General features: G+C 40.7%; 1 protein-coding gene across 1 annotated transcript; it reads right to left on the bottom strand.

The window, feature by feature from the left end:
- Positions 1 to 8,391: 8,391 nt before the first annotated feature.
- LOC115175866 (protein AF1q) lies at positions 8,392 to 14,301 on the bottom strand. The gene is made up of 2 exons (XM_029735446.1): positions 14,147 to 14,301; positions 8,392 to 8,993 (listed from the first exon to the last, which is right to left on the bottom strand). The coding sequence occupies exon 2, from the start codon at positions 8,985 to 8,987 to the stop codon at positions 8,712 to 8,714; it is 276 nt and encodes a 91-aa protein (XP_029591306.1). The 5' UTR covers positions 8,988 to 8,993; positions 14,147 to 14,301; the 3' UTR covers positions 8,392 to 8,711.
- Positions 14,302 to 14,334: the final 33 nt, after the last annotated feature.

The following is a 14,334-nucleotide window of genomic DNA, read 5'->3' as shown; positions in this document are numbered from 1 at the left end:
GGAGCCTTATTTGCAGCAAAACAGTTAATTCAGCCTCATTTACTGCCTTTAAAAAAAACATAGCTGATATGGCAGACTTGTTTAAACAAATGTGGTTTCTACTGACAATTGAGATGTACTAACTATGGAATAAGGGGACGACAAGCGGATAAGAGGCAATCCATAATTTTGAGTGTTCTTCCTGTACACCAAGTCAGAACCGTAGGATAAATAAAGGGGGCATATAAGCAGACAATGAAAGCCCTTACAATATTCAATTTCTCTAAAACAGGTTATTTTATTTAACTAGGCAAGTCAGTTAAGAACAAATTTTTATTTTCAATGACAGCCTAGGAACAGTGCCTTCTTCAGGGGCAGAATGACAGATTTTTACCTTGTCAGCTTGGGGATTCGATCTTGTAGGCTTTCGGTTACTAGTCCAATGCTCTAACCACTAGGCTACCTGCCGCCCCCCATTATAGGCTACATGTGCACCACCAAGTCAGAACAGTAGGCGAAATTAAGAGGGGAAAGTAGACCAAATTATTGGGGGGGAGGTACATGGGCTACTAACAGCTTACTACACAACATACACATATAATTGCTTTCTTAGCTACAGTATACATATCTCCCTGGCATATTACATCATTTATGCAGCAGCATACAAGACATTTTTGGACTCACCTTGTTGTGCTCGCTTGACAGAAAGGTGGCGCAACAGTCTTGTGGGCATATTTTGTCATCAAACTTTTATCAAAGTCTGGCATTCTCTGGATGTACAGTGCATTCAAGACAACTGGGAACTATGAGAAAAAAACAAGGTCGAATCATGATGACGTCAGTGATCTTCAGGTCGTAGCTCTAAAAAGGCCAGAGTTCCCCACTTACAATTCCGAGTTGGATGACCGTTAAAAATGTATTTACCCAGTCGGAGCTAGTTTTTTCCTGAGTTCCCAGTTGTCTTGAACTCACTGATGTCAGATTTCCCAGTTCTGAGTTAACAGTTGTTTTGAGCAGTGCAGAAATCATGCTTGATTGACAGCATGGCCAATGTTGAATGTTTATAATTTTAAGCTTGCAAAAGAGACCCTTAAACCGAGAATTGGGACCACACTCCCACTCCACTGAATAGCAGGCTAGTGATTGCTTTGCCATGCTAGCAGATATCCACTAATTCCTTACAAACCACTCATTGTTGAATTTGTAATTTCCAAGTTGTTGCGTAATGTTTATGTCCAATGGCAGATGAGCACCGATACGTTTTATCTCTAATTTCTCTTCATTATTTCTCTTCATATGACAAAGATTAAAAAGGATTTGCCAGTAGATTGTTGACTTGATTCATGAGGAGGACTGCTATCTAAGATTTTGAAAGTATGATGTTGACATCCGTCCAATCAAAGCTACTGTAGATATAACGGGATTTGACGTCAAGTTATCTGTGGCCAATGACCTTGAGCCTTCTTGGATGGGCACTTCTAATGTAACTCTATGGCAGCACCCAAGGGGAGTGATTTTTTTGTTAGCTCTAACCTTAGATTTGGCAGTGACATAGTCCACATGAGTGACAGAACGCTTAGTTAATCACAATGCAAATGGAGAACATTACCAACCACTCCATATTTCCCGCTGGCTGCCCCACCACCACAGAAAACACTAAGCTAGGTTGAAACACCTGCATTTTGGAGCTGCCTTACTCAAGAAAGCAAAAAAGAGACCATGTTTGTATGGAGGCTTTATTGAGTCAAAGATATATATATTTTTACATTGTTTGCCAACTGATATGTGACATCCAAAATAACATCTAAAACAGGCAACCCCCACCCCCCCCCAAAACATTTTTTTTTGCTAAAAATGTGCCCAAAACAGGTGGGGCTCTGCCCCTTGGCTGAACCACAGCATTTCTAAAGTCAGAGGCGCAACATTGCGAGACCTCTTGCGAAACAGACCAGGCCGGGTTTGGGGTTAATGAAGTCATCAAGAGAAGTGAAAATGTCTTCCTTTTTAGTTGTTCATTTTCTCGAAATCAAAAGGCACAACCTAGATTCGAGCAAATGTCTTAAGTAGTTCTAGAGAAGCAGTTTTAGTCTTCAATCTGTACTGTCTTTGGTTACACTTCTTTCTGTTCGGGAGTGTCTCCACACTTCACTATACTATACATTTTTTTCTCCAGATAATTTATGATGTAGCACACTGTGTTCAGCCAAAGACACACGTCGCGTTCAGAACAACTAGGAACTTGGAAAAGTAGTAGGTCAAATCATGACGTCAGTGATCTTCAGGCCGGAATGTCGGCGCTCTAGAAAGAGTTCTGAGTTGTATGACTGTTCAAATCCATTTTTCCCAGTCGGAGCTCATTTTTTTCTCCAGATGTTTTGAAAGCTCGGAAGTCGGACATTTCCGAGCTCCCTGAACAAGGCAACACTTGTAGGCATGACGTCACAGCGACGTTGGCTAGCTAAGCTCATGGCTTGAAACACAACGTTGGGTCTAATGCCGCGTTCAAAACAACTGGGAACTCGGAACTGGGAAACTCTGAAATCTGACTTTCGACTTCAGTGCATTCAAAACAACTGGCAACTCGGGGAAAAAATGAGCTCCGACGTAAAAATCGATTTGAATTGTCATCCAACGTGGAATTCCAACTCGGGAACTCTGACCTCTTTACAGAGCTCTGACTTTACGACCTGAAGATCACTGATGTCATGATTTGACCTCGTATTTTTCTGAGTTCCCAGTCGTTTTGAATACGGCACAATGGTCGTCTTGCGCCGAACTGAGAATGTGCAGGCTGTCAACTCAAACGTTTAAGAAAATATATTTAAACGTGTCAGTTTGTCACTTTCATGAGGTTTGAGTAATAACATGTTCAACTACTTAAGACATTGGCTTGAATCTAGGTAGTGCCTTTAGATTTCGAGAAAATGAACAACTAATGAATCATGTTTTACAAAAAAAAATGTATATCATTGACTTCTCAAACCTCGGCCTGGTCTGTTTGACAAGCGTTCCCGGAAGTCTTGCGATGTTGCGCCTCTAGGTTTAGAAACTGGTGTACCGACACTTGCCTAGGTAGGCCTGTCAAGATCTACCAAAAGGGTTAACCTTTATTGGAGCAGTGGTTAGCAGGTCTTGCCTGCCTATGCGCTAGGAGACTCGGGTTCGAGACCTACAAGGAATGTTGCCATTCGCAATAATTGCTACAGTAAAAACACTGTATTCACTTATTGTACAAAGGCAGTAAACCATTGCAATTAACTAAATGCTGGTATTACTATATCTACGGTTATACAGTAACTACTGTGGATTTGAACTATGTAAAATCAATTAATAAAAACGGTTTCAACATTTTACCGATATCTGTCAGTGTAAGTGAACAGGCTACAATGAATACTAATGTGCGTGCACCTACAGTTGAAGTCAGAAGTTTACATCCACTTAGGTTGGAGTCATTAAAACTCATTTTTCAACCACTCCACAAATTTCTTGTTAACAAACTATAGTTTTGGCAAGTCGGTTAGGACATCTACTTTGTGCATGACACCAGTAATTTTTCCAACGATTGTTTACAGATAGATTATTTCACTTATAATTCACTATCACAATTCCAGTGGGTCAGAAGTTTACATACACTAAGTTGACTGTGCCGTTAAACAGCTTGGAAAATTCCAGAAAAGTATGTCATGGCTTTAGAAGCTTCTGACAGGCTAATTTACATAATTTGAGTCAATTGGAGGTGTACCTGTGGATGTATTTCAAGGCCTACCTTCAAACTCAGTGCCTCTTTGCTTGACATCATAGGAAAACCAAAAGAAATCCGCCAAGACCTCAAAACATTTTTTGTAGACCTCCACAAGTCTGGTTCATCCTTGGGAGCAATTTCATCTGTACAAACAATAGTACTCAAGTATAAACACCATGGGACCACGCAGCCGTCATACCGCTCAGGAAGGAGACGCGTTCTGTCTCCTAGAGATGAACGTACTTTGATGCGAAAAGTACAAATCAATTATAGAACAACAGCAAAGGACCTTGCGAAGATGCTTTAGGAAACAGGTACAAAGGTAATCTATATCCACAGTAAAATTTGTCCTATATCGACATAACCTGAAAGGCCGCTCAGCAAGGAAGAAGCCACTGCTCCAAAACCGCCATAAAAAAAGCCAGACTACGGTTTGCAACTGCACATGGGGACAAAGATCGTACATTTTGGAGAAATGTCCTCTAGTCTGATGAAACAAAAATAGAACTGGCCATAATGACCGTCGTTATGATTGGAGGAAAAAGGGGGAGGCTTGCAAGCCGAAGAACACCATCCCAACGGTGAAGCACGTGGGTGGCAGCATCAGGTTGGGGTGCTTTTTTGCAGGAGGGACTAGTACACTTCACAAAATAGATGGCATGAGGATGGAAAATTATGTGGATATATTGAAGCAACATCTCAAGACATCAGTCAAGAAGTTAAAGCTTGGTCGCAAATGGGTCTCCCAAATGGACAATGACCCCAAGCATATTTCCAAAGTTGTGGCAAAATGGCTTAAGGACAACAAAGTCAAGGTATTGGAGTGGCCATCACCAAGCCCTGACCTCAATCCTATAGAACATTTGTGGGCAGAACTGAAAAAGTGTGTGCGAGCAAGGAGGCCTACAAACCTGACTCAGTTACACCAGCTCTGTCAGGAGGAATGGGCCAAAATTCACCCAACTTATTGTGGAAGGCTACCCGAAACATTTCACCCAAGTTAAACAATTTAAAGGCAATGCTACCAAATACTAATTGAGTGTATGTAAACATCTGACACACTGGGAATGTGATGAAAGAAATAAAATCTGAAATAAATCATTCTCTCTACTATTATCCTGACATTCTTAAAATAAAGTGGTGATCCTAACTGACCTAAGACAAGGAATTTTTACTAAGATTAAATATCAGGAATTGTGAAAAACTGAGTTTAAATATATTTGGCTAAGGTGTATGTAAACTTCCAACTTCAACTGTAGGTATTTTAATGAAAGTGTAATGGTCCCATGTACTGTCATAGGCAGAGCTTTTAATTCACATAGTCTACTATTGTACGAAACCTGTAGCGTTGTTGTATACCAAATGCCCCAAAGGAAGTGGTTTCGTATTATTCCAATGAGAATCCTGATAAAGCTAATAGTTATCCAGTAAACCATATATTTTATTGGGTGTCTGAAGGACAAAACAGGAGTCCATAGCCTACTCTGGCAGTTGGAAGTGTTCAAGAAGCCTCTAAAAGATTGACCTATTTAACAAGACCTTCTGTTCACAAACTGTCAATTTTAGGCATATAACGTGCATGGTCATTTTTACACTGAAGCCGGTTTGATGAGACAACCTCACCTATGACATGTTTTTGTAAGTGTAATGTGAAATGAAACCTTAACTTCTCAATTTATTTCAAAAGGTGTAAATATTGTTTAATGCTTATGTACGTACAGTGCATTCGGAAAGTATTCAGACCCCTTGACTTTATCCACATTTTGTTATGTTACAGCCTTATTGTAAAATGGATTAAATAGTTTTTCCCCTCAATCTACACACAATACTCCATAATGAGAAACACGTTTTTAGACATTTTTGCAAATGTATTTAAAAAAAAATGGAAATATCACATTTACATAAGTACTTTGTTGAAGCACCTTTGGCAGAGATTACAGCCTCAAATCTTCTTGGGTATGACGATACAAGCTTGGCACACCTGAATTTGTGGAGTTTATCCTATTCTTCTCTGCATATCCTCTCAACCTCTGTCAGGTTGGATGGGGAGCGTCGCTGTACAGATATTTTCAGGTCTCTCCAGAGATGTTCGATCAGGTTCAAGTCCGGGCCACTCAAGGACATTCACAGACTTGTCCCGAAGCCACTCCTGCATTGTTTTAGCTGTGTGCTTAGGGTCGTTGTCCTGTTGGAAAGTGAACCTTCTCCCCATTCTGAGGTCCTGAGCGTTCTGGAGCATATTTTCATCAAGGATCTCTGTACTTTGCTTCATTCATCTTTCCCTCGATCCTGACTAGTCTCCCAGTCCCTGCCACAGAAAAACATCCCCACAGCATGATGCTGACCCCATGCTTCACACTAGGGATGGTGCCAGGTTTCCTCCAAAGGTGACAATTGGAATTCAGGCTGAAGAGTTCAACCTTGGTTTCATCAGACCAAAGAATCTTGTTTCTCATGGTCTGAGAGTCTTTAGATGCCTTTTGGCAAACTCCAAGAGGGCTGTCATGTGCCTTTTACTGAGGAGTGGCATGTCTGGCCATTCTACCATAAAGGCCTGATTGGTGGAGTGCTGCAGAGATAGTTGTCCTTCTGGAAGGTTCTCCCATCTCCACAGACGAAGTCTATCACAGTCACTATCAGGTTCTTGGTCACCTCCCTGACCAAGGCCCGTTTCCCCCGATTGCTCAGTTTGGCCAGGAGGCCAGCTCTAGGAAGAGTTTTGGTTATTCCATACTTCTTCCATTTAAGAATGGAGGCCACTGTGGTCTTGGGGACCTTCAATGCGGCAGACATTTTTTAGTACCCTTCCCCAGCTCTTTGCCTCGGCACAATCCTGTCTCGGAGCTCTACAGACAATTCCTTCGACCTCATGGCTTGGTTTTTCCTCTGACATGCAGTGTCAAGTGTGGGACCTCACATAGACAGGTGTGTGCCTTTCCAAATCATGTCCAATCAATTGAATTTACCACAGTTGGGCTCCAATCAAGTTGTAGAAACATCTGAAGCATGATCAATGGAAACAGGATGCACCTGATCTCAATTGAGAGTCTCATCGCAAAGTGTCTGAATACTTATGTAAATAAGCCTTTTTTCACTTTGTCATTATGGGGTAGTGTGTGTAGAGGATTTTTTATTTAATCAATTTTAGAATAAGGCTGTAATGTAACAAAATGTGGAAAAAGTCTAGGGGTCTGAATACTTTCCGAAGGCACTGTATCTCCTCAAAAAATGCTGCGTGTTCTAGCCCTTTACTTTGAGATGATTTCTCACAGTAAACAAAGTAGATTGATATCCTGTGCATATCTTAATCTCCATTTATTTCAGAAAAGTCAGACCAAGTACAATGAGTCACATTTGGGAATTTACTGCTCATTGCACAAGTTAGCTTTATGATTAAAAGTATCCAAAATTAGAATGTGTACTACCGTACTTTCAAGACCATGTGCAACATCAGTCTGACACAATTAAAAACATTCCTTTCCCTTCTTTCATTGAACATTTCAATCCATTATTTCCTTGACATTCAGACGGTACAGTGGTCTATGCAGAAAGTAAATAAAACAGTTGATCAGCTCTGCATTGGAATCTCTAACATTTATCCTCGGTCATTGCACTCTGTTGAGGCCTACTTAGGGCAGACTAAAAGCAGCATACTAAATTAATTCATTGGGTGGGTTTGAGCCAGTCAGTTCAGTGTCTGAAACATATCAAAAAGGCAATCAATACAAAGCGCAAGAGACAGTCATGCTTTTGGCTCCCTAAGATCTTCTAACATATCTGTTCTGTGTGGAGGTGCTTTACTTTCTACTACTTATAAATAACTACTTATAAATACAACATGCGGACACTCTCCAAGGCTCGGGTTGGCACTACCCTTCAAGCCTGTTTTAGGTGAGGCTAAAAATGAGACAGCACTTTGCATTTGTTAAAAAATGTGATGTAGCATACTCAAGTTATCTCTCAAATTATGAATGTGTAAGTCCTTACTGTGAGACAGGAGCCTTGCAGTCAGTGTGCAATTGAACTATTTATAATCATTTAAAAGGCTCACCTTATTGCCATTTCTACTTAGTTATGTTTGTTGAAATTAGTGATCGAGTCATGTAGCCCGCATGTGGAGAAAACCTAAGCAGAACTCACTAGAATGTAATTCACAGTGCCAGTCACCTGTAAGTTAAAACATTTACCCCTCATCCTTTCAGTATTATTTGGAGGTTATCCTCTACGGGATCGGTGTCCCCTCCCCCCACGGGGTGGTTGAGCTAAGTAGGCTAATGTGATTAGCATGAGGTTGTAAGTAACAAAAAAATACAAAATACCAGGACATAGACATATCTGATATGGGAAGAAAGCTTAAATTCATGTTAATCTAACTGCACTGTCCAATTTACAGTAGCTATTACAGTGAAAGAATACCATGCTATTGTTTGAGGAGAGTGCACAATTATAAACTTGATTAGGCACCAATTAGGCACATTTTGGCAGTCTTGGTACAACATTTTGAACAGATATGTAATTGTTCATTGGATCAGTCTAAAACTTTGCACATACACTGCTGCCATCTAGTGGACAAAATCTAAATTGTGCCTGGGCTGGAATAATGCATTATGGCCTTTCTCTTGCATTTCAAAGATAATACAAAGAAGGGGAAAAAAAGCTTTTCTTGTACCATCTTTTACCAGATCTAATGTGTTATATTCTCCTACATTAATTTCACATTTCCACAAACTTTAAAGTGTTTCCCTTTCAAATGGCATCAAGAATATGCATTGCCTTGCTTCAGGTCAGGCAGTTAGATTTGGCTATGTCATTTTAGGCAAAAACGTTCAAAAAGGGGTCGGATCCTAAACAAAAATGCACAGTGCAGACTAATACAGATTCAGTACTTCTTCTTGGGACCAGAAACGTAACAAAATCCATGGTTATCCAGATGGGTCAGTGTGAGGAGAGGGAGGGTCTTATGACTAGGAGGCTGAGATGGGGATGGTTCTCACAGAAGCAGGTTGAAGTCGAGGAGGTCGATGCTGGGGATAGGCTCTCTCCAGTAGTTGAAGGTGGTATACTCTGACAATTCAGCCTCCTGTGCCTCTTGCTGCTTCCTTGTCTTGGCTAAGGCAGCATTCTGTTTCTTGGTGGCCTTCTTGCTCTTCTTGGTTGGCTTGCTGTTGGTCACACCCAGGTCTTCCAGCTCGGACAGGTCCGGGGCTGAGATGGGCTGTCTCCAGTAGAGGAAGGAGTCATACTCACTGTTTGATTTCACCAGCATTTTTACCTGAATGTAAAAGAGGAATGAGGGCAAATTAAAATGTGATTTGGGAACATAGTTTAAAATAGATTAGACATACATACTGCTCTAATCTTAGTCCCCACATATACAGTATTTCATTCAAGTACTATGTCTCTATAATTTCAAATGGCTAACTCATATTTTTTCTTTATTCCAAAAGGACCCCTATACAGTAGATGCCATGGTTAGGAGAACGTTTTGTCTAGACTGACTTTCTCCCATAGCAGAGTTCAGGTTAAGAGAAGTCTATGCCATTACATAAGAACAAATGGGCACAGGATCAAGCCGTTTTTTCTTGAGATACAGATTTAGGTCAATCCTTGTTGCTCATTTAAACCTGTTAGCAAACTAGGTTACATAAGCTTTCTGGTGATAGGTTTTAAAACACAGAACACTAACGTTAAAGTTGTAGGCCTAGATTGCAATAATGTTGAGTCGCACATTTGTGAACATGACCTGATTTGGCATTCCTCGTAATCTGATCTAATCTTGAAATGTTTGTGATATACAGTATCAGTGAAAAGTTTGGACACACCTATTCATGCAAGGGGTTTTCTTTATTTTTTCTACATTGTAGAATAATAGTGAAGACATCACAACTATGAAATAACACATGGAATCATGTAGTAACCAAAGAAAAGTGTTAACCAAATCAAAATATATTTTGAGATCCTTCAAAGTAACCACCCTTTGCCTTGATGACAGCTTTGCAAACTCTTGGTATTCTCTCAACCAGCTTCACCTGGAATGCTTTTACAACAGTCTTGAAGGAGAGCCTACATATGCTGAGCACTTGTTGGCTGCTTTTCCTTCGCTCTGCATTCCAACTCAAACGCAAACCAAATGGGATGGCGTATTGCTGCAGAATGCTGTGGTAGCCATGCTGGTGTGCATTGAATTGTAAATAAAATCACAGACAGTGTCACCAGCAAAGCACCCCTTCACCATCACACCTCCTCATCCATGCTTCACGGTGGGAACCACACATGCAGATATCATCTGGTCACCTACTCTGCGTCTCACAAAAGACACGGCGGTTGGAACCAAAAATCTCACATTTCGACTAGTCAGACCAAAGGACGAATTTCCACCGGTCTAATGTCCATTGCTAATTTTTCTTGGCCCAAGCAAGTCTCTTCTTCTTATTGGTGTCATTTAGTAGTGGTTTCTTTGCAGCAATTCGACCATGAAGGCCTGATTCATGCAATCTCTGAACAGTTGATGTTGAGAAGTGTCTGTTACTTGAACTCTGTCAAGCATTTATTTGGCCTGCAATTTCTGAGGCTGGTAACTCTAATGAACTTATCCTCTGCAGCAGAGTGGGTCTTCCATTCCTGTGGTGGTCCTCATGAGAACCAGTTTTGTCAGTGCTTGATGGTTTTTGCGACTGCACTAGAAGAAACGTTCAAAGTTCTTGAAATTTTCCAGATTGACTGACGTTCATGTCTTTACGTAATGATGGACTGTCGTTTCTCTTTGCTTATTTCAGCTGTTCTTGCCATAATATGGACTTGGTCTTTTACCAAATAGGGCTATCTTCTGTATACTTTTATTTATTTTATTTTATTTCACCTTTATTTAACCAGGTAGGCAAGTTGAGAACAAGTTCTCATTTACAATTGCGACCTGGCCAAGATAAAGCAAAGCAGTTCGACAACATACAAAAAACACAGAGTTACACATGGAGTAAAACAACATACAATCAATGATGCAGTAGAAAAAAATAAGACTATATACAATGTGAGCAAATGATGTGAGATAATAGAGGTAAAGGCAAAAAAAATGCCATGGTGGCAAAGTAAATAAAGTATGGCAAGAAAAAACACTGGAATGGTAGATTTGTAGTTTGAAGAAAGTTAAAAGTTAAAATATAAATAATATGGATAATATGGTGCAAAGGAGCAAAATAAATAAAATAAATAAATACAGTAGGGGAAAAGGTAGTAGTTTGGGCTCAATTAAAGATGGGCTATGTACAGGTGCAGAGATCTGTGAGCTGCTCTGACAGCTGGTGCTTAAAGCTAGTGAGGGAGATAAGTGTTTCCAGTTTTAGAGATTTTTGTAGTTCGTTCCAATCATTGGCAGCTGAGAACTGGAAGGAGAGACGACCAAAGGAGGAGTTGGCTTTAGGGGTGACCAGAGAGATATACCTGCTGGAGCGCGTGCTACAGGTGGGTGCTGCTATGGTGACCAGTGAGCGGAGATAAGGGGGGACTTTACCTAGCAGGGTCTTGTAGATGACCTGGAGCCAATGTGTTTGGCGACGATGATGAAGTGAAGGCCAGCCAACGAGAGCATACAGGTCGCAGTGGTGGGTTGTATATGGGGCTTTGGTGACAAAACGGATGGCACTGTGATAGACTGCATCCAGCTTGTTGAGTAGGGTATTGGAGGCTATTTTGTAAATGACATCGCCGAAGTCGAGGATTGGTAGGATGGTCAGTTTTACGAGGGTATGTTTGGCAGCATGAGTGAAGGATGCTTTGTTGCGAAATAGGAAGCCAATTCTAGATTTCACTTTGGATTGGAGATGATTGATGTGAGTCTGGAAGGAGAGTTTACAGTCTAACCAGACACCTAGGTATTTGTAGTTGTCCACAAATTCTAAGTTAGAACCGTCCAGAGAAGTTATGCTGGATGGGCGGGCAGGTGCAGGCAGCGATCGGTTGAAGAGCATGCATTTAGTTTTACTTGTGTTTAGGAGCAGTTGGAGACCACGGAAGGAGAGTTGAATGGCATTGAAGCTCGTCTGGAGGGTTGTTAACACAGTGTCCAAAGAAGGGCCAGAAGTATACAGAATGGTGTCGTCTGCGTAGAGGTGGATCAGAGATTCACCAGCAGCAAGAGCGACATCATTTATGTATACAGAGAAAAGAGTTGGCCCAAGAATTGAACCCTGTGGTACCCCCATAGAGACTGCCAGAGGTCCAGACAGTAGGCCCTCCGATTTGACACACTGAACTCTGTCAGAGAAGTAGTTGGTGAACCAGGCGACGCAATCGTTTGAGAAACCAAGGCTACTAAGTCTGCCGATGAGGATGTGGTGATTAACAGAGTCAAAAGCTTTGGCCAGGTCAATGAATACGGCAGCACAGTAATGTTTCTTATCGATGGCGGTTACGATGTCGTTTAGGACCTTGAGCGTGGCTGAGGTGCACCCATGACCAGCTCTGAAACCAGATTGCATAGCGGAGAGGGTGCGGTGGGATTCAAAATAGTCGGTAATCTGTTTGTTGACTTGGCTTTCGAAGACCTTAGAAAGGCAGGGTAGGATGGATATAGGTCTGTAGCAACTTGGGTCAAGAGTGTCACCTCCTTTGAAGAGGGGGATGACAGCAGCTGCTTTCCAATCTATGGGAATCTCAGACGACACGAAAGAGAGGTTGAACAGGCTAGTAATAGGGGTTGCAATAATTTCGGCAGATAATTTTAGAAAGAAAGGGTCCAGATTGTCAAGCCCAGCTGATTTGTAGGGGTCCAGATTTAGATACCACCCCTACCTTGTCACAACACAACTGAATGGCACAAAAGCATTAAGGAAAGAAATTCCACAAAGTAACTTTTAACAAGGCACACCTGTTAATTGAAATGCATTCCAGGTGACTTCCTCGTGAAGCTGGTTGAGAGAATGCCAAGAGTTTGCAAAGCTGTCATCAAGACAAAGGGTGGCTACTTTGAAGAATCTGAAATATATTTTGATTTGTTACTAAAATGATTCCATATATGTTATTTCATAGTTTTGATGTCTTCACTATTATCTACAATGTAGAAAATAGTAAAAATAAAGAAAAACCCTGGAATGAGTAGGTGTGTCCAAACTTTTGACTGGTACTGTAAGCATAATACTCTTTGAACATTACTAAGTTAATTGTGACCACATAAATATAGGTTCCCCAAGAGTAAGAGTGCAAACAAGGGCACATTTATGCTATTTTGAAACATCTTATTTTTAGGCTTTGGGGCACCCTCAATATTATATTTCCAGTAATGGGCTACCTGTTTACAACTGCAAAACAGATCTGAAAGAAAATGTGAATGGTGCAAATGTGAATTTCCTAAACCAAATGATAACACAAAGTCTAACGTTGTTATACAATAACAAGGCTACACACTTCTGTGGTTAAACACACATTTAAACACTCAAAATGATACAGCAATTTAATGTAAAATGCACATAGTGAAAATGGACAACTGAGACAAGATCCTGTTGTGAAAATGCCATTACTGTAGCATGAAATCAATTGTTAAAATGCAAGTACTGTAGCATGAAATCAACATTTAGGGCAGAAATGACCCCACCCTGTCAGTAGGTTATGCTATTTTAAATCGGTTAAGGATGATAGTCTATTGGTGGATAAAGGTCCCTGTATCAAGATACTCTATACATTTTTTTTATCCTATTAAACAAATCGTTCTTATCCATTAGGTCATAATTTGATGTAGAACGGTCAAATACTGACTAAGAGCGTCACCCGTCCTCAATACGACACCCATGTATATCATATCAAGAGATACAGTAGTACGCTACAGATAAAATTCACCATATGAAGTAGACATAAATGCCTCAATGGAGTGGTTGACGCCTATGGGGCTTGAGAAATTACATGCGATTTTGACATTAGTTATTCTTTAATCATGTAAATATAGATTCACACATGACACCTCCGTTTTTGACGGCATGTCATCTGTGCGAATGATGGAGACTATTCCAGAAACTGGGTCATGCAGTCCTAAAAATATCTTAGATAATGTGCCAAGCATAAAATAAAACACGGTAGAGCGTTATCTATCTATCTAATCTATCTACCATTGACACTCAATTCGGAGTTTACCCGTTTTTAATTGTGTGCATTTATGATTTTTATTTAACAGGCTATCCGGCCTTGCCAGCCTAATGGGCAAAATTAGGTTATAGGCTATTGTATTTAGTTTCTTTCTTATGCCTACTGATTAAACATTCAGTATTGTTAGTTTAGTGTACATGTAATTTTGTATCCACTATCCAGCACAGGTGCACTAAATGCAACACCATATCACTAATGTAGGTCACCGACAAGCAGGCAAAATTATGAAAATGCAATTAAAAAACAAATCAATTTACATTTCAACAAGGCAATGAAAATAAAATATTATCTTACGTCTTGAGAAATCTTGGCTGACAAGGCTCCTCTTTGTTTGTCGCTGGGTACGCTCCACTGGGGTATAATAAAACCCGTACGCTCGTGTGAGTGCTGTGGCGATGCTGTAAAATATTCGCGCACAATCTCGCTTTTTCAGAACCAGCCACGCCCACACTCTGTGACGACATACTGCGCGTGCAGTGGGT

This window comes from Salmo trutta, chromosome 36, assembly GCF_901001165.1.
Source record: "Salmo trutta chromosome 36, fSalTru1.1, whole genome shotgun sequence".
NCBI classification, from domain to species: domain Eukaryota; kingdom Metazoa; phylum Chordata; class Actinopteri; order Salmoniformes; family Salmonidae; genus Salmo; species Salmo trutta.
The sequence above is the reverse complement of the archived record's forward strand: the minus strand, read 5'-3'. Positions and strand labels throughout refer to the sequence as shown.

What these genes read in the sequence shown, in the direction of transcription:
- LOC115175866 (XM_029735446.1), bottom strand. Translation starts at nt 8,987, where the DNA reads ATGCTGGTGAAATCAAACAGTGAGTATGACTCCTTCCTCTACTGGAGA.